The 21,338-nt window shown below is 41.2% G+C and overlaps 2 protein-coding genes across 4 annotated transcripts in view; one reads left to right on the top strand and one right to left on the bottom strand.

The window, feature by feature from the left end:
- psd2 (pleckstrin and Sec7 domain containing 2) overlaps positions 1-7,364 on the top strand; it is a 38,323-nt gene extending 30,959 nt beyond the window's left edge. For all 3 annotated transcript variants that reach the window (XM_073486378.1, XM_073486377.1, XM_073486379.1), the window contains 6 exons: positions 88-278; positions 419-489; positions 1,217-1,374; positions 2,119-2,263; positions 2,548-2,691; positions 3,135-7,364. In XM_073486378.1, the coding sequence (XP_073342479.1) occupies positions 88-278; positions 419-489; positions 1,217-1,374; positions 2,119-2,263; positions 2,548-2,691; positions 3,135-3,356 (931 nt within the window). In that variant the 3' untranslated portion in view covers positions 3,357-7,364. The remainder of the gene's footprint in view (positions 1-87; positions 279-418; positions 490-1,216; positions 1,375-2,118; positions 2,264-2,547; positions 2,692-3,134) is intronic.
- Positions 7,365-13,051: 5,687 nt separating this feature from the next.
- purab (purine-rich element binding protein Ab) lies at positions 13,052-19,724 on the bottom strand. Its single transcript, XM_073486889.1, has one exon. The coding sequence runs from the start codon at positions 19,710-19,712 to the stop codon at positions 18,867-18,869; it is 846 nt and encodes a 281-aa protein (XP_073342990.1). The 5' UTR covers positions 19,713-19,724; the 3' UTR covers positions 13,052-18,866.
- Positions 19,725-21,338: the final 1,614 nt, after the last annotated feature.

Below are 21,338 nucleotides of genomic sequence, written 5' to 3'. Positions count from 1 at the left end.
AAAGTATTTGGAGTGCGCAAGTTTTGTTAGAAGTACACTTGAATGTGTGCTGCTCAGGTTTATCTGAATGGGTATTTGTGTGTGCAGTGAGGAGGAGGAGCTGAGGAAGAGTCTGTCGGAGCTGGTGGAGGAGCAGTGTGAGGGCGGGAGTAAGCGTGTTGCCAGGGTAACGGACGGCAGTAACCCTTTCATCGCTATCCCCATTCTCTTAAACGCCGTCACCTACAAACACGGAGTGCTGACCCGCAAGAGCCACGCCGACATGGATGGCAAGCGCAGTGAGTGATCATATACACAGACATACACACACACACACACACACACACATATTTGACTGAAGTTACCACATTTCTTTTAAGTTACTGTAAATATGTACGACATGAATAAGTATGACATTAGAGGTCTTCTTCTTTTCCAGCCCCGAGGGGTCGCCGTGGCTGGAAGAAGTTCTATGCGGTTCTGAAGGGGATGATCTTGTATCTCCAGAAGGTACCGCATCTCATCTTCTGCTCTGTTACCATAGAAACACACATCCACCACCGCTGTCATTGCGGTGGTGGATGCTGCTAGCTGCTCTGCTCTGTGTGTGTGCGCTTGTGTGTTCGAGAGGGAGTGAGCTAGAAAGAGCATTAAGAGAGGAAATGAGGCTTAGCTGCTCTACTGTGTGTTTGTCTCCCCCTGCTGGTAGAGAGGCTGTACTGACCCCATGTAAGGTTGTGAGAATTTAGGCATTTGGATGTTACAGATACACACTGAGTCAGAGTTTTTATAGTTTCTGTTTTCATTTTGTTTTTAATTTTTGTTTTCAATTCAGTATAAAATATACTGGGGGAAGATTTAATAAGCTCAGAACAGGTATTACAATAATTATGGCATCCTCAGTCTCAGTAAATATTTGCACCAATGCCTCCTCATGCATGTTGTGTTGACAAATTTGACCAAAACTTAAGACATTTCTTGGTTCATTTTAATTAAAGTACACAGTATCGTTAAATAAAAGTAAAGATTTCATTTTAATTTTAGTTACCTAAATTGTCCACATGTAGTTCTAGTTCAGTATAATAACCTTGCACTGAGTATCAGCTACTCTTTTTTTTCTCTGCTATAAGAGACAAAATTACTAAATGGACTGAAACATAACAGCGTTAACAGGCTCCAAAACATCAGACCTGCAATTTACGTTTGCCTGTTATTTTTTTTTCGGTTACTTGCCCAGGACGAGTACAAGCCTGATGCCGACATTTCAGAGGTGGACTTGAAGAACGCAGTGCGGATCCACCACGCTCTAGCCACTCGGGCCACCGACTACAGCAAGAGAGCCAACGTACTGAAGCTCAAAACCTCGGACTGGAGAGTCTTTCTGCTGCATGCCCCGTAAGTCTCCCAATCTGAATTTGAGATGTTTTTTTACGCTTTCAGAAAGTTGAAACTCCAAAATACAAGAATTAAAATGGAAACAACGGAATGTTTCTGTTTATACTGAGATGTTTGTTTACATATTATTTTGCATTCATGGAAAGATGGGGATGATGATGAACTGTTTCTATGTCTCACCTCCTCCATAAGAGTTTATAAAGTACTGAATAATGCAAATTGAAAGGATTTCTTCAGGACACTGAAAAATAGTTATTTAGATCTTCAAAAGAAATAGTTGTGATACCTTGTCATTTTGATAGAATCAAACTTGCAAGTATGAAGTATGAATCAAACTCCTCTTGAAGGTCATACAGCCTTCTGTGTGTTTGCAAGTTATATAAACTCAGTCTGGAGTTCTGCTGCTGTGGGCAAGCAACAATCAAAACTACAGTTTCTTTGCCTAAAAAGCCAAATTACATTTGAGATATAAATTATGAATTATATTCACTCAATAGTTGATGCGACTTAGAGAGGATGACATGATTTAACTTAAATTGTGTGAATTTGAAATATTTTCTCTTTTGTTTTTGTCTGCAGCCAGTTCGATGTACTGGGCTTTTTCTTGTAGGAGAACCCAAAAACTGAATTGATAACAAAATTGATAACAAAAGAATTATCAATTGAATAATTATCATTGTATGCACTCACCTGCTGTCTCGCCCTTCATCCCCCCCTCACTCTTCTCTCCCTCTCTATCTCCAGGAGTGAGGAGGAGATGATGTCCTGGATCTTCCGGATAAACCTTGTGGCAGCACTGTTCTCCGCTCCGGCCTTCCCTGCCGCCATTGGCTCCATGAAGAAATTCTGTCGGCCAATCCTGCCATCCTCATCCACCAGACTCAACCAGGTACACACACAGACACACACATATACAAATGAAGACATACCTAAGGAACAGGAGCATCACACTCTACTGGCTTATATTTACTCTAGAAACATAAAGTAATGTTGTAAATATTTAGTTGATATTTTGCATTGTACATAATATACAGTTGATTGACGCAGCAGCATGTACAATCCCTCTTCATTAAATATCTCTGGGCATTTTAACATATTCTATTTGTGTCTGCTTACATCTGATTGGCTGTGTTGGGGGTCTTCCGGTTTTTCCCTGGCTTGTGATTGGTGCAGGAGGAGCAGCTGCTGAGTCATGAGAGCAAGCTGAAGCAGATGAGCCTGGAGCTGGAGGAGCACCGGAAAAACGCGCCCTCAGCCGACCCCAAAAGCCGCGAGTGGGAGGAGTTCCGGCTCAAAGAGCACTACCTCACGTACGAGGTACAGGCTTTATACAGATTTCCTCAATTTGCCTGTTTTTTATTTTAATTTGGTCTTTTTTATGAAGTTAAAGGGCAGCTAAAAATCATGACAGATTGCCAGTGTCACTGCTTTTTTCTCTTCATACTCATTCTGTTTTAGTGCATTAATAATAATTTAACATGTAATTTCTATACATTTTAATAAGTAGCAAGCAAGACATTCATTTTACACATAGTAACTCAAGCTTCAACTGCTTCTTTTATCAAATTTAAACCATGCAGATGGAATAATAGATGGAGCTTTTGTTTTAATCGGTCAGTCCTCATATTAATGCCTTAATCAAGCAAAGTTAGAAATATATATTGAAGCTAACATAAAAAAGCCAGTTCTGAGGGGACAGGCTCTTGTTTCATCTTCTTTTTATCTCACTTTCCCTCTCCCCCTCCCCTCTCTCTGAGCAGAAGACTCGGTATGAGACGTACATCAGCCTCTTGCAGGCCAAACTCCGCGCAGAGACAGACGACCTTGAGAAGATCGAGGCCAGCGTGATGGGTGGCCTGATCATGGAGGGTGGCCTGTCCGGCCGCGAGTGCCACCTCCGCAAGACGCAGTCCTCCCCGTCCATCAGTCAGGCTCATGGCGGGCTGAATGGGAGGGCTGCTGTCCCGGGACAGAGGAGCTGAGGGGAGGAAGGAGGACCAGAGACCACAAAACAACATCCCTCCAAGCCAAACTAACTCAATCTTCCAACTTCTTTTTTTAATTTGTTCATGTTTTGTGTTTTGGGTTCCTCCATTCCTCCTGACTGTCATTTCCTTCCCAGAATTTATCAACCCTGGTGATAAGTTTCTGTCCTTGAGCAATAGATGAAGGAGATGAAGCGCTTGATACCCGACAAGTGACCCCGCCAAACCTCAGTTCTTTGAACTTTTGTTATTGCACATGAAATTGATCATGACTGATCACTATTTATACCATCGTCAGTATTATTTTGAAATGAAACTCAGAGCAATGCAGTCGTCTTTAGTTGAAATGTGTTTTTAGTTATGAGCAGAACTTTGAGTAATTTATGTATTATTTTAAGGCCAGATGGAGAACAAAGAGAGCCAGACTGGGTTGTCTTTGTCCTCTCTGTCCTGTCCTCGTCCTGCAGTCAGATGGAGATGGTACTACTGTAGCATTTTGGCCTTTTTTTTTTCATTCATGTTTACACACGAAGCCGCTCACAGGCGTGTGTATGGACCTACAGTACAGTATGGGTGGAGTGTGGCGAGTGAAGATACAACATATCTGACCCAGAGCTACAAAAACTCTCAAAAGAACTTCTCAGAAGGCTCAAGTCCCTGCCATGTATAGCATATTTATTTATTTATTTAAGTCTACAAACCTTTATTCACCCCAGGACGGGTTTACACAGAGCATGCTCGCTCTTTTTTCAGCAATTTCTTTCTTGACATTCACACAGTCAAATGCATCTCTAAGTGTGAAGGAGCTGCCAAGAGGAGCAGCCACGGTTTGGACTGATCACCAAGCTGTTCCAGCAGAGGAACTGGAGGTTGAGTGCCTTACTCAAGGGCACCTTGACACTAGCTGTTGAGGGATTTGGAGCGTGTTAGTTAGTCGCTTGTCAGAGAGATCACAAGTCTGTCTCTGTGAATTTTTTAAGCTGCCGCTACCCCAAATACTGACGTGTTGATTCTGTTTTGTTTTTCTAACAACTCTCAAATCTAGAGTGAAGAGGAAAACATTATGTGACTGAATTAAAGCACTGTGCCATGTTCTGTTTTATCCTCCAAACTACTCCTCTTATGTCACAAAAGGGTGAGCTGATATGTAACAATATATGTTTGGGTGTCTGAAGATCGAAATGGAGGGCAGAACGGTAAAAGTGTGGGCGGGAGGCGGGTCAGCATGTGTGTGTGCATGCTCTTTTTAACTGGTTCCGGTTGAGATGTTGAAGCGGTAGGCAACAGGGAGGAGTAAATATAGCAGGGTCCTGTTTTTGTATGAAGAATTTATTGAGCACGTTTGGTGAGAAACAATCCAATGGCCTTCTGCTGAAAAAGACAGCCGTCACAATCAGGCCTGGATCTCTCAAAAGCACCGTCAGCTCAAAGGATGACAGAAGATGTAGCTTTAGCTCTTCTAACAGAACATCTAACCAAACTGTTCTGATTCATGGACCTATCATGGCTTGTTTGGCCTCCTATTGGGCATTTACTAGTACTGGTGAGGGACAGACTCATTATCGGATCTGATTTTCAGCATTTACCAATTATTTATTACTGTTTTTTTTTTTTTGTAATTGCAGATAAAATAATATAAAAATGTGCTACTTTGGCTCTGAGGCAGCATCCTCGCTGTCTGTAGTCTCTTTCAATATCCCGCCCACAACACTGTCTGATTGGTTACACGTCACGAGTAATAACCTGTCAACACTGAATAATCTGATCTTAAAAATAACAAGTAACTAAAGTTATTATAAATTTAGCGGAGTGTAAGTATAAAGTAGCAAAAAATGGAAATACTCAAGCAAAGTACAAGTCCCTCAACATTGTACTTAAAGGAGAATTCTGGTATTTTTAAACCTGGGCCCTATTTATACTTGCTTCTGTGTGTAAGTGACTCATACTTAGCGAAAGTCCTGGAATCAATCCAGTAGATCATCTCAGCTGGCAGCCACAACACGGCTATAATGGCTGCAGTGTAATCCATCGGGGCAACAATGACGGTCAAAGTTACATCCACAAAAGGGCTGTTTTTTTTTTATTCTGAAGTTGTGTCTGACGACATTACAGGAACATTGTTACTACAGAGATGGACCTTTTGTTTAAACAATAACATCCTTGTGTTTGTAACCAAAAACACAAGTCGAGGAGAAGTCTGGTTTTGCATTCTTACAAGATGTGAGTTGTTGCAGGAATATGACAGTGAAACATGAGAGTTAGGGTTGGAGAGACGAGTTCGGAGTTTATCTGGAGGAACTGACTGCAAGATTTAAGTTTTAAGGCATGACTGACTAACTGATGATTTCCAGAGAGAGACGTCTTGAATAATACTTGTTTTTGGTTACAAAAAGGATTTCACTCTTGAACAAAAAGGTCTATCTCTGTAGGAAACGTTTCCCTAATGTTGTCAGACATTTAAATAAAAACCTCAGCCTGTCAATGGCAAAAACAAGCACTTTTTGTGGACATGACTTTGACGGTCGGAGTTGCCCCAAAGGATTATATTGAGGCCACGTTGCGGCTGCCAGCTGAGGCGACCTGCTGGACTGATTCGCTAAGTATGAGTCATTTACACACCCAAACTTGTAAATATGGGGCCCTGGTTTACCCTTTAAGTACAGTAACTACCTTTAAGTACAGTACATTTTACTTAGTTACTTTCCATCACTGGCTATAAGATTTAAATTTTTACTGCAAATGTATATTGCTTCCAAATATCAGTTATTGCTCTCCTTGATTACGAATAATTGGTTTCGGTATCTGTATCAGCCCTGAAAAAACAACAACGCATCTGTCAGTCCCTCGTACTGGTGTGTTTCTTCTACTGTCATCCTTCCTAATGGGTGAAGATGTTTTTGGTAAAACAGGCCTCGGCCTTTTTTGGACAGAGACCGGCTGATTGGAGAGTGCAGCAGCAGGACTGCTCCAGCTTAACGTGCTAAAGTCAAGAGACCTGGACTGGAGAGGGGAACAGCAGAGAAAAAAACTCCACCAGCAGAGTAGCCATCAAAACATCCTCCACATGGGTGAGGAGGAGGAGGAGGAGGAGGAGAAAAGACTTGTTTTCTAAGAAGAAGAGGCCGGTTTGGTTTTCTAAGAAATGCCGTCTCTGCCAGCCAAGAACAGGCAAAACAGTCGTCCAGCACACATTTTTCCAAACAGAGGAACAGAACATATTAAGCCTGTTTCTCGTGGAAGGAGGACTTGTGTTATGTGAGAAAGTGGTGATGTGGTGGGAGGGGTGGCGCTACCGCTGTTTGTGAGCACCTTAATTCATCCCAAACACACACACACACACACACACACACACACACACAGACACACACACCTTTCCTCTTTCTACGTAATTTGCTTATGACACAACTGTAGATCAGTGAGCTTAGTGCCCCCTCAGTCAGCCTCGGTGTGGCACAGAGGCATGTTGACATAACCAGAGCTGTGGATATCAACCATATGAACTCTCATATCTTTGGCTCTGGTCACAGCGCTTCTGCTGCTTCGTATATCATATTAATAGTGACTGACGGGGTCTGAGATCCTTTCGGGACTTGGCTGGAAACCTGGAATCACAGCTGGAATCGTGGATCCTTGTACAGACCAAAACGCTGAAGTGGAGCTGAGTTTTCAGAGAGGAAGTACCGTTTTATAAAGCTGTATTGTTAGGATAAATAACTGCTTTCTTACAGGGAGACTTCCCCTTATAGTCACTTTGGCTGTCGTGCTAACCATTGTTTCCCGATGTTCTAGGGTAGGCCTGTGCTGTAATATAGGATTGTGACGAAAAAATATTTGTTGATTGTTATGTTTTATTTAAAAAATGACAACTTCGGCACTTTGATGTCAGCATTGAATCTGTCTTTTTGTTTGTATATCGGAACTGTTTTTTGACAGGATGCTCATACTATGTAAAGGACATATTTACTGAATATTTAGTCTGTGCTTCATAAAGTAAGCTTTTATACAGATGGTTGTGGTTGTGATTTATTAACATTGTCATCTGCTAAACAAAGGTTACCTGAGTAACCTGCAATGCAACATTTCCAACATGGGTAAATGCATTGGAAGATGCTTATGAATATGTGCAGCCTAAAGCAGACGTTCCCATACTTAAGAATAACGCAGTTCAATTTGAAATCCGAAAATCTTCTGGGGCCCAAAATATTAATCACAACTCTGATAAACAAATGAGACGACCATGGAGTGTTTCCCTAAACATAAATGAAGAATAACACCTGATTTAACTCCCTTGTTTTATCAGCTCTGACTATTCCTCAAGTAAATATTTGGTCATAAATATGTTATGGTCATTTTTAACTTAATTACAATATAGAAAATTAAATTAAATTTAGTGTAATGTAAGTGATGTCTTCAGCCCACCTGCGGTACCTTCACGGCCCACACTAGCCTTAAGTTTAGCCTAAATTAAAAAACTAAATTCAAAAGCATAAAACAGCTGTTAACTAGAGCAAAGCTGTGAGCATTCAAGTACCAGTCAGTCTGTGAGAGCATAGACTATCTGAGATCCTGAGACAAGACACCCTTACAGTGTGTATCTCAGCACGGGGCTGATACCAAAGTAAAAAAAATTGATTCACAAAGAAAGGCCTAATATGGTATTTTATGTGTTATGGCATAACTTCACAAAAGCACATAGATAATGGTATAAATTTGTCAGTGTAACATTCATAGCTTTTGCAAAAAAAAAAAAAAAAAAAAAAAATGTGTGGAGCAGCTTCCAGTAAATCATGGTGCAACTGTATCTAACCCCCGTCCTTTTAATGAATCACATCCAAACTTATAGCAACATTATGTAGAAATTGGCATTTTGTGCAATTTGGCGCCCCCTACAGTTCAACACCTCTGTCGTTAATACAAATCTCAGCTCTGTAACAATCTGTCAGACGTAATGTAGGTGCTAATTACAAACAAAACCCATTACATCATAACAATGTACATCATACAACTTGTATGTAGAAGTAAACATGTCGCTGTGATCCTACCCTCTCACTGAAGTTACATAGTGCAGAAACAAGTGATGGGGGGCGGAGTGGCTGAGACAGAGACACCATTCACCCTATTACAAGACACGGTACCATCAACATGATTTTGGCAGCTGTTATTTTAAGGAAAAAAAAGTTACATAATGTTGCTTTAAAAAGGCACCGCCTTCTCCACCACTTAAATCTTTCCTGCAGGTGTCTCAGTATTTCTCCAGCATCAGCAGACATGTTGAAGACGCTCAGCTAAAGCAGCTGAGAAATACTGATTACACTGGTAATCTAATGATACTGACTGCTGATACTTCCCAACAGTGTCAAATAGATGTGGTTATTATTATAGTAAGCTGTTTTTTTTTTATATGTATTATTATTCAGAAATGACTGATCATTTTAGCTAAAACAAAAATGCTGTCACCTTCTTTTGTCACAGCTTAATGAGCTGACTGTTTTCAGCCTTTACATCTGTGAATTGTTGGGACAAGATAAACATTTTTATTTTATTTTTATAATAATATTACTATGGGCAATGACGAGCCTTTTTGCTGGTGGTAAAAATATACATAATTTAACATTTTATCAAATAGACTTCCTGTCTAACTGTCAGCACATTTGAAAAACACATTTTCTTTATCAGTTTCCTCCTTGCGAGTAGCCAAATACATATTTAATGTTTGGTGAGGTCACTCATTTTTTTAAAGCTTTATTTGTGCACTGTCCAGCCTGATATTATTCACCATGAACTACCTTTTATTGTGATTTATGGTAGATAATATGGTTCAATAATAAGCGTTGTAGGAATCAGCACTGGTCCACATTTTCCACAGTGTGCAGTCATTTGTCTCGGGGACATGAAAGACTCTACACTGTAGAAGTGGTACAGAGAAGTGGTGATACCTCAACATAGAGAGAAAAACATGACGGTAACATATTTATATGTGTGTCTGTAAGGAAACAACTCAGCAAAAAAAACCCAACATATTGGTATATTGAGCTGGAAATGACTGAAAAAGTGGGTATTTTAATCGAGATGGAAACAGCTCAGTTGTGCTACAGAGTGAGCCTGTCACTTTAAGAGAGTGAGTATTACCTGTAATGTTGCTAGGCTAGCGAGTCTCTACCTGTTCAGCTGCTCTGTGTCTGCTCATGCTAACTTTAGCCCCCAAAAGTGTCTAGTAAACCCACTTTAACCTAAAAAAGGTTTTAGTTTGTTCTTGTTAGAAGTTTTGCTCACATGGAGACATTTCTCTTCAAGCTAGTAAAATAGTGTAAGCTAGTAAAATAACAAAAACAAGTTAAATAGTGTTAACCATAGACATGTATACTCATCAGACGCCTCACTGAGCCGGTTGGCCCGCTGCTGCGATACGTCGACGTCGCCGCCATATTGGAGGAGGCAGCTCTGCCCCGTGAACTAATACAAGTGAATGGAGTGAACTTTAGAAAGCTCCTTCTACAAAGTGCTGTAAGTTAATGTCGTCTCTCATTTACACATTCACACACGTACGAATATATTTGTGAAACAGACAGGAACCAGAAACAACGTCTGTACCGTCCTCTGATGATTATAAATGTTATAAACGTTTACAGCTGCCAATGTGTGTAACTCTGTGACTGTGATGATACATGACAGTTTAATATTTAACCTGTGTCTATAATAACCAGATCCTGACATGTAAATGTGATGTCTGTGGGAATAAAAAGCACCAACGTCGTTTTTATAAATACAGTGATTTTTGATAATCTAAGTACTAAAATTAACAATCATGGAGACAAAAAATTAACAAAGTCCGTAAATCAAGATAAGAAACTGCAACTGGCAGTGAGCCTGCTTTCTTTTCTTTTAGCAGTGAAGTGATAAACTCCATGACAGAACATTATAAAATATGATATTGTATAAAATAACATTTCAGGGTTAAAAAAAAAACTAAAGTTGCAGTAGGCTACTTTTATAAATATGCACCATATATATAGTTATTATTATTATTATTATTATTATTATTATTATTATTATTATCATTGTTATTATTATTATTATTACTACTACTACTACTATTTTCTGCATATTCTTGACTTTGAATGGGAGCAGCTGTAACACAAGCAATTTCCCGTCGGGGATTATTAAAGTATTTCTGATTCTGATTAATATATTATGCAGTCAGTTGTCCATATTTAAATTGACAGTATGGTAGACAGATGTCTCATTTACATGTCAGGATCTGGTTATTATAGACACAGATTCAATATTTAACTGCCATGTATCATCACAGTAGCAGCGTTACATACGTTGGCAGCTGTAAACACATAAAAACATTATAAAAATACATCCGGTGGTTTGGTGCCCACCTGTTTACTGAACATATGAGGAGTAGTTAACGTTTATAATCATCAGAGGACGGTACAGACGTTGTTTCTGGTTCCTGTCTGTTTCACAAATATATTCGTACGTGTGTGAATGTGTAAATGAGAGGCATTAACTTACAGCACTTTGTAGAAGGAGCTTTGTAAACTTCACTCCATTCACTTGTATGAGTTCACGGGGCAGAGCTGCCTCCTCCAATATGGCGGCGACGTCGACGTATCGCAGCAGCGGGCCAACCGGCTCAGTGAGGCGTCTGATGAGTACACATGTCCATGGTGTTAGCTAGTACAGTAGCGCAAGAAATGCAGTCTTAATTAGTTTAATTAGTAACAGCTGTGCTTCTCCTGCTCTGACCTGTCCAAATGCCAGTTATACATTCAGGCCTTATTTCAGAGTAGTTATTCAGCTGAAACATTTGGAAATCACAAAACAGCTTCAACACCTAGTTAGTTCATATCAATTCAACATATCAACATTTTTAAAATGTAAGAATGTAATGACTTCAAAATTCTTCCCCAAAAACTTTTACTGATACAAGAAGATGTGAAATCAAGTGGCCAACTAATATTTCACCACTCTTTGTCGTTAAGAAGATGAGCTGTGTGACTATGTGACTGAACCACAGCAGGAACCACACAAAGGTAAGATTTATGATTTATACCTCTCAAACAATATGTTTAACCTTGACTAAAGAAAAGACGTTGTAGACAAAGACCAATCAAGTATTTTGGCAAAGTAGACTAGTAAGCTAGTAAAATAATGTAAGCTAGTAAAATAGTGTAAGTTAGTAAAATAGTGTAAACGAGTAAAAAAGTGTGAGCTAGTTCAATAACATTAGCTAGTTAAATGGTGTGTGCTAGTAAAATATCAAAAACTAGTTAAATAGCGTTAGCTAGTAAAGTAGCACAAGACATGCAGTCTTAATTAGTTTCCTCAGTAACAGCTGTGCTTCTCCTGCTCTGACCTGTCCAAATGCCAGTTATACATTCAGGCTTTTATTTCAGAGTGGTTATTCAGCTGAAAATTTGGAAATCACAAAACAGCTTCAACACCTAATTAGTTAATATTAATTCTCTTTGTCAGTGGAAATGGAAAAACATTTTTAAAATGTAAGTGTGTAATCGTCACGTGTTTTGTTTTTATTGCCTTAGCTACTGAATGTTTGTTTCGATGTGATAACTTTTAAATATAACATGATGAACTGGCCAACTTGTTTGATTTTTCCCCGTGAAATCATGGCCAACTTATATTCTTTTCATTATAGTAACTTACCAAAGTGTAAGTTAGTTTGCCAGCCAGCTAGTTTTAACAAATTATCAGCTACACATTACCTGTCTGAACAGGTGCTTTTTGTCTTGATATTGCCTCGTCAGCAACCTGCTCCTTAAGCTTTTGAAATATCCCCAGTTAGCTTATAACAGAGTCCAAAAACCAATAAACCCAAAAATCCACTTAAAACTAATTTGACATTTAGTTCCCTTTAGACTGTAACTGCATTGAAAGAAAGGGAAGAGACTGTGTTTTTCAAAGAAATCAGGTATTGTATGTTCCACTGTGCTATTTGTGAAAATACCCGGAGGGTCAAATTTAGATCAGTCTGTTCTGTGTCAGAAAAGTCACTCCTTGAAACCTTTGTGTTTAAACAAAACATGTCTTTTCATTATTGTCCAGTGTCAGCTAAAATTATTTTATGGTTAAAATTTCACTTGAGCTATGAATCATCGTACAAACTCCCACTGTTCTTCACATTATCGCCACCAAATCTCCTTGTTATGTTTGTTTCACAACAGTTGAGAAATGAATGTGAGGCACCATCAGTTTTATTGCTTTCGGTGCACTGACCTGTTGCCCACTGCAGACGGAAAAATCCTCACCTGGTCGGTAACAGTGTGTCGTCCTTCCTACTGCGGCTGCTGTAATCTGGCACTCCAGAAGCCAAAAGCAGGTGAGCACTGTTTAAAATCTGATTTTTGAATCCATCCACTGTTGTTAATATTATTATTATTACTATTGTTGATTAATGCATGAAGAAGCTTTCCAAGGACAGCTGAGAAGGACATAGTTCCTCTAAAGATTGAAATGATTATAGGTAATTCATCCCGTTCATACATGCTCTTTATACAAAATTAATATACGTGTGCATATATGTATTAAAACAATGGCTCCTTTAACATTTTGCAACATTCAGCCCACAGATAATGGATATTTTAATATTTTTCTTTTCAGTTTCTGTTTAATTTTACTTTTTGAGCCCAGACAGTAGTGTTGAGACAGTCGTGCGGAGACAGGGACATGTGGAATGACTTTTTATTGCGCGATTAGTCATTTTTCAGACAACAAGACTCCCCCAACATTAAAACAAACAGCAATGTACAAAACAGCACACATCTTTTTTTTTTTTGCCATCAACGGAAATTTAATAAGGTAGTGAGAGTACATAACAGAAAGTAATGAAGTGTAACGACGTGAGTTATGATGATGTTGAGATGTATAGGATGAGCTTGATGTCAAAGCCAAAGTAAGCACCATCGTCATGTAGTCAGGAAAGGCCATATTTCAGAAAGAAATATTCTAGAAGGGGTGAGGAGAGGTTAAACATGATACAAGAGGGTTGTTATCACAGTTTTCAGACATTTTTACCAACTAAAAAAAAGAACAATATCGGTGTAGCACTACTTTATCATGCAATTTACTTTAGTAAACCTTCTGACACACAGACAAAATATACTTCAATAAGTAGAACTCAATACATCTCTGTCCAGCAATAGTCACAAAGCCTGTAGTTTATACTCTTGAATGTGAGATCCCTATCAAAAATAATATGCAGATTTTTATTTTTCTTAATATATCTAAAGTGCAAGTATTTATCCATTTTTATTCAATGCTTTCTGTAAGTATAAAATACAAAGGAAAAAAACAGCAATATGTTTTTCCTGTTTACATGTTATATTTTTCTGAAAGGAGGAGCATCATATATAACAAACCATATATATATATATACACACACACACGCCACAGATAAAATATTTTTGAAAGATACAACATATTATCTCATATGGGGATGGTAAAGGGATTTAGACCAAACGGTGACATGGGATATGTTCATTGTGCATTGACCCCACCCCTTAAAATCCAGGATCCATTTCCCAACATCTTCAAAACATCTGAAGAACGTCTTTATAACTATACACAACAGTAGCCTATACAGTCTGCAAACATGATGGACCCTACTACTCTGTGCGTGTGCAAACAGAAGACGTGCTGAATGAGCTCCTCTGTCAGTGGTTTGTGATGAGTCATATCGTGCTTGGCTTTGACCAGAGGCTGCGATTGGCTGTGTGATTAACCAGGAACTCTGAATGGCCAATGAAAGACTACACACCAAAACCAGAAACAGAGCAGATTTGGTTGTCTGGAACAACTTATGGAAGTTCAGTCTGTTTTCATTTGGTAGAGGCAGGTCGCCACCACCCACATTTCACTTGCAGGAGTTTGCTGTTACATGTCATGTACATGCGGCTGTTTGAATGCAGTCAGAAACATGAACAATCTCCCCGTTCAGGAGGAACAAGCAGATGAAGCACTTACAGCTGGAGCCATCATAGCAATCTGACTTAATGCAACAAGGAGCTACTGCTGCTCATCAGTCACGTCTACCATTGATTTTTTTCTTCTATAGCCATCAGTTGAAATGTGTAAGGAATGGTCTGATCACCTGTTGCTTGAGCAACAAAAATAAGCTCTTCCAATAAATATTTGACAAAATGAAGACTGCAGTATTAACAAACAAAAGACAAGATAACATCACGATTAGGGATTGCTACGATGGCTACTGCTGTATAATAAATCAAAACATGATTCTTGTTAATGCTAACAGTTTCAGTGAACCACCGTCTATGTACACTGAACTTAGCCAGAGCCACTGAGGACAGCACACAGCTTGACCACTGACGCTTTTATACAGAAAACAAGACGTAAAACATCTGCCTACCATTTTGCATTTGAGTCCTAGAAATGGATGACCGTGTAACGTGGGCACAACATGGCTGCAAGGTCACTCCAGGTTTTGCGGTGACACTGGGTGAGCTCTCATAAACCGAGAAATCAGATTTAAACCCACTGTTTTCAGCCCTCCTCCTCTGTAACTCCGACGCAGCTACGATTCGTGTGTCACTACTGAATCATTCTGCACTAAAAACACAACTGACCCAGTAGCACCTGGCGATTACAGTCTGTAACAGAACAAGACAACTCGTCTCTTAATCTTCAAGAAAATGTGTGCGTTTCACAGAGTGAGGCATTCACAAAGTGAAGTCAATGAGCAGGTTCAGGCTCTCCTTATATTTGGCCATTAGAGAAAGAGAAAAAGAGAAAGGAAGTGTTGTATTTCCAGTCTTCATGTAGCATGAGCCTCCTGGAGGCCTAAATTCAATCAAGCTAAAGCTAGAACACTTTGGGAAATAAGTGCCGTATCACAACAGACAGTCCAGGTTCGTGTTGAACTCAAGATGAACTCAGATTGACCTCAGATGTGCTTTGCTGGGCACATAGTCATAGGTGGCTCGTACGTGTGTTTAATGGAAACTGGCCTTTTATAATTCTCAGGGCAGTGTGAGGAAGTATAGTAATCTCCACCAAAGGGGAAAAGAGATTCCCTGTTCTTCTCCAGAACAGAGAGAAAAGTCCTAACTGGATCTGTCTTACAGCCGGGTCAGTAGGTCGTGGTAGGCTGCTGCCGGTAAGCCCCTACAGTGCAGTGCCAGGCTTCATCAGGCCTTTCACCAACACTCGGAGACAAACCTGGGCCAAAACGTCCTGCGTGGAACAGATGGGATTTTCTGGAACATTTTTCTTGGCTCTGTTGCCACAGACATGCCCAATCAAACACAGATCAACTTTTTAAAGCGTGGATTCAACAGGACTTTTGATACTGTTTCAGCCCAGGTATGCTTCAGGCTAGCCTCATCTATCCCACATGTCTGGGAGGCCCAGGCTGTAACTACATTAGCAGCTTTTATCCAGCTGAGGCCCATAAAGCTGAAATCCAAGCAGTCTGTATTTCCCCTAGGTGGCACGCCACTCTGACAGGGCCTGTGACCAGGCTCAGTCGCATTTACTGTTGTAAGCCAACCTGCTTTAAATAAAGCTGATAGGTGAACTAACTACTTGGAGCGTATTGATTGTTAACTAGCACTTCAGTGTAAGCCGAGAGGTCGATCGGGTCAAAAAGAAGGAATGGACTGTGTGTCTGGCAGAGCGTATTTGGACAGGTTTTGGTGCACTGAACCGGGGCCTTTTTTATGCTTTGAGTCCCCGAGTGGGGAAGAGGAGCACACTAAATCAGAGAGAAGGATTGTGATCCTCATTGTGAAAACAACAACAAACTCCTCTGTCCTTTGTGTCTGCTGTGGCCGATCACTATCGTCTAACTCAAGTGAAACCGCAGACGAGCCAAAGTCAAATCGTAGTTAACCTGCCCTGCAATCGGCAGTCCCGGGCGAGAGAGAGGGGTTGCGCTCAGGCTCCAAACACACAGTTTCCTGGCTTCTAATGATAGGAGGCCTTGTGCAGCTCTAGACACCATTCAAAATACTTTAGAGGCCTCCCAAACACTCAGATAGCAACAAGAGGCCTCAACAGGGAGAGACTGCGTATGTGTGTGTGTGTGTGTGTGTGTGTCAGCTACCCCTGGACCGGAGATACTATTCAATTCAGTGTAGGCCACTGCAGAGAGGCTGACATACAGTTAGAGGTTGTTGGCTGTCTGTGTTATGTGTGCGTGTGTGTGTCAGGGCAGGAACGAGGAGGGAAAGGGTTTTTCTCTGGGGTGACTTCGTAGGGGGACGTAAAACACCCTCACTAGTCTACGTGCACTGATAAGACGGACAAGGCAGCCTACTGGTTTACAGAACGTGACAGGAAAAATACCTCACTACTAGTCTTGACTTTTTTTTTCCACTTTGAGCAAGTGCTTGAGAAGAAAAACTTCACATTTCGGAAATATAATGCAGATGCATCAACCTCATCGTCATGCTCTCAAATATCTACTGATCACATAGCCTATACATTTTTTCGTCTTTTAATAGTCTATACACGTGATACAATGCCACTATTGGCACGTACACAATATTGCACACTAATATGAAATGTCCTACACTAGTCGGTCCTCTCTGCCTGGGAGAGAGAGACAGACACGCTTCGGACAACAAAATGTTGAGAAAAGAACTTTGAAGAAAAGAAAAAGAGCATCAGAATAAACATAATGCAAAAGTGACATATTCTGAGCGGCGAGGCCCCCATGGAGCGATTAAGGGGCTGTAGCACCATAAAGAGATAGATACTGCCTTGGCCCTGAACTGATAGGCCTCTACATCCACTGGACTGCACTCGTACTGACGGCACAGGACCAAACCGGCTGGCTGGCCTGGCCGGCTGACTGCCTGATTCTTTAACAGCATCTCAGCTCTGACAAATATCCTCATCCAGATGCTCCTGATTTATTTCTTTTGTTGTTGCTGTTTTTGTTTTTTTAAACATCATGGTGCATATGGTGTGCAAAGCCACCCGTAACATCTCCAGATGAATCTCCATGGGGTCCACTGGGTGTCAGACCCAGTGCTGCCACAAGCGGTACTTCCTGGGTCATTCTCCAAGTTCCAGGGAGACGCATCTCTACTCTGGGAGAGGCCACCAGGCCAGGGGTGCTGCTAGGGATTCTGGGCTCCAGGGTGCCACAACACACTGGCCCCCCTGTATCCAGAGTGTACGTACGGCAGCACCTCATCTCTCTGAAGGGCCAGCTTGGAGCTCTGCCCAATGCCATTGTTGGCCCCCAAGCTCCCAGCAGCCTTTCAGCTTACTTTCGCTGTTGCCACCCATGCTCCATGCAACGCAGGAGTGTGCATTCCGCATCCCTGGTGAGTATATTTTTCGGCCTACATAACAGCACTCGTAAATGAAAACGTACAGCGGTCGAGGTCACAGACCATCCACGTGAGAACACGTAAACGAGTGGAGTGTATAAGGCACGGGTCGTAATGACGTCAGAGAGGATGCGTTGCCTCGCCGCGCGCTGCGCTGACGCGTCTTTTTCTGTTTCCGCGCCTTGCGCTCCCACAAGTGGACCTTATTCTTTTGCATCCCCCACCCCCCAGAGGAAAAAACAACAAAGTAACAGAAAGAAAAACTTAACCCACAGAAAACGTGGGTATCTTAATAAGGATTTTTTTTTACAGCTGATTCACAAAATCATAATTAGTACATCTAAGTTAGCACTTTTTTCATTTAAGTTTATATGGACATGGTGCAAGAGGGTTGATATTCAATATAGTAGCTCAGAGATAGATTTATCCCATTTGTTTGAGGCGCACAAAATAGGCTATTCATCTTTGAGTCTCAACATTTCCATAATGGCATGATAGAAATGCTTTCGTTAGCCTACGACGTTTTAGGTCAAATTAAAGACTATAGCCTACTTTGCCAAACTTCTTTTCAAAACATGAGCCTACACGCATGCTGACAGGTGTTTACAGGCCTGTAGTGCCGCGTTCTGCAATTCATACACTTTTAGAGCGCTTTCATATTTATTCTGCGTACCTTTATAATAAACTATACATCTGATTTTGGTTTCATAAAGTCCACAATATATTCTCTTTGTGCTGATGTCAAATATTCGTTCTACATGAAGACTGTCACTTTATATAATAGACCTCTGGTTTTATGTTTGATTAAATCTTAGCATATGACCAGTTTCAAAACATTTAAACATTTTTTTTTTCTCGAAATAGCTTTGATGTGTGCAAAATCTGTCGTTTGATAGAGATATAAACACTCTGTTCATTGTCATTTAAATCAAGTAGGAAACAGTTCATATCTTACAGTTCAATCCTTGATAGCAGCGGCTTACTGTTACATGGGTGGTAAGTGGGGTGACATCCAGTAAAATGAGCGAGGAGACAGCAGAGGTGCTGCCATGTCTGTGGAGGTTGTGTGTGTGGGGTGATTCCCTTGGAAATTCTCTTCCTATTTTACAGTTTAAAGTCTCGTTTTTCTCTCAGAGTTCAGTTTTGTCTTTGTTGTTTCGTTTCTGCTCTCTTAAAATCCGCGTCAGTCATCGTCGCCGTCATCTCCGCCGTGCGGGCCCTCAGGTAGCAGTTCGGAGGCCCGTTTCTCTCTACTCCTCTCCTGGATCTTCCTCATCTCCTCCGCGTATTTACAGAAGGTGTTGCCGAATTTGGACCACACTTTGCACGGAACCGTGATGGAGTTCCGGTACGTGGGCTTCACCTCGCTGACCCGCATGAAGACCCCGTACTTATTGGAGCCCACGTCAAAGAAGAAGCGCTTGTTGTCGACCGTGAGAGAGGTGCCCTCCGGGAGCTCCGCCGGCTCCTCGTCCACACCGTAGTCGTCGATGAGTTTGGCCAAAGCGTCGCGGAACTCGATGAGACCTTGCGCCGGCAGAGCGATGGTCTGGCCTTGCGCGCTTCCCAGTCCGGGCCCCCGATTAACGGTCTGTCGGATCCTCAGGAACCGCCCCCTCTGGTTCTCTTTCAGATCCATGTAATATTTCCGATTCTCTCGCACCAGGAATTCGCTCTTGAGCGCCCGCCGGGGCTCATCCTGCACCATGTCCGGGTTGGTCGGGCCCAGCTGGGCGTAATGTTCGATAAAGTCCCCGAGATAATCGCGGAACTCCACGGCAACCGACATGGAGAGAGTGAGGCGGCTCTTGTTTCCCCCAGCCCCGACCTCGGCTATCTTTAGGAAGCGGCCTTTAACATTCTGCTTCACGTCAAGGTAGAAGCGCTTGTTCTGGATGTCGACGCGCTTAGAGGCGAGCTCCTCGGTGTCGTGCTGCAGCCGGGACATGGCGCCCATCGCACCCGGGGGCAGCGAGCCGGGGCCTGCGGTGGGCCCTCCGTGGTCACTGCCACTGTCTCTGTCCGCCATGATGCTGCCTCCCTGCTTTACCTTCCACCGTCTCCCTCTGCCTGCTGCAACCTCGACTGCCCGTCAAACCACTCCGCCGCTGTATCGCGAGACGAGAGAGGAGACGAGGATGAAAAAAATGAAAGCGACTGTAGTTAGTGTTACTGTAGTACTCGGAGCGGGCTGCGTTCAAGACACTCCCGCTGCGTTTGCAACGTTTTGCAGAATTTTCTCTTCAGCCTTTAGTCTAGCCATAGATTGCAACTGAAAGTTAACCCCCACCCATGTGAGCCTAAAACACTGCAGTACTAACATCAACAGATAGATAGATAGATAGATAGATAGATAGATAGATAGATAGATAGATAGATAGATAGGCAGGCAGGCAGGTAGATGGATAAATAGGTTGGTAGGTAGATAGGTGGATAGAGGGGTTCACATACACAGTGTCTAATAAACAATACAAGGCAGAACATGAAGTCATATCTGGTGGGTATCAGTGTGGGTGTTTCTGCACCATGGACAGTTGTTTGGGGCTTTCAGCACCACGGACAGCGAACCCGGACAGTCCCTGTGGAAGGAGACAGGCTGTTGAGAGAGGGAGCAGGGTGAAAGAAAGAAATTTCTGAATGATCAGTAGATGATAGTTGTGTGGGAGTCTGAGGGAGGGGGCTGATACACTGTGAAGCATCATGAATCATTACCCTATGATTGGATGTGCTTGTATGACACTGCTTCTCCATGGACTTGAAAGGGTTCTTCAGGGAAAACATAACTATATACCAAAGATTGTGTCTTGTCTAAAACAGAAATAAGGAAAAAACTATGTGGATTCACGTACATTTAATGTACACACATAGTAGGAGAAATTTTAGAATGAAACCGTCATTTATTTATAGTATAATTATGAAATGTACGATTCCTGTGTTAGAGTTCATGTAGCTTAGTCTATATTCTCATCTCAGAGAGATTTTGTGTTTGTTTTTTTGAAGACGTTCGTTCCAGTTTGACATAATCCTGCTGTTAAAGGTCACATAAGCTAAAACAACAGTAACAGCAGAACATCACAAATGAATTTATGAGGTCTGCAGCACTCATGGGCTCGGAGGAGTGGAGCAGACTTGATGGATGCTGATCTGATACCAGCCTAATGGGACTAGATGGCTGTGGAATTTTATAAATACCAGTAAACAAAATCTGTAGCAAGTACTTTAATTAACTTAAAATTGTTTATATTGTTTGTGAATCAGCCTTTTTAAGGTAATGTGTGAAATGAAAACATGTCTAGAGTTGCACATTCATTTAAAAATCAATATATAATTGAAATCGCGATATGAGTGAGTGCAGTGTCCAAATCACGAGAGGCTGAAATCTTTTGATAAAGGTAAAATGTATGACAAAACAGAATTATAATGAGATACTGTCTCCAGACATAAGTAAATATATTTTCTTGTTACAGACCAGGAATCAACCAATATGGCTTTTTCAGACCTGGTAATGATACTGATAATTAGAAATCAAGGAGGCCAATAACAATATTTGGAACTGATATTTATTTGCAGTGAAAATGAAAATCTTAATGTCAAAATTTTCTACAACCAGTGATGAAATGAACCTAAATACAATTTATACTTATAATATTTAAAT

The sequence above is a fragment of the Pagrus major genome, chromosome 18, assembly GCF_040436345.1.
Source record: "Pagrus major chromosome 18, Pma_NU_1.0".
NCBI lineage: Eukaryota > Metazoa > Chordata > Actinopteri > Spariformes > Sparidae > Pagrus > Pagrus major.
This window is presented reverse-complemented; position numbering and strand designations above follow the sequence as displayed.

Excerpts from the sequence above, each read along its gene's own strand:
- purab (XM_073486889.1), bottom strand. The coding sequence starts at position 19,712 with ATGGCGGACAGAGACAGTGGCAGTGACCACGGAGGGCCCACCGCAGGC.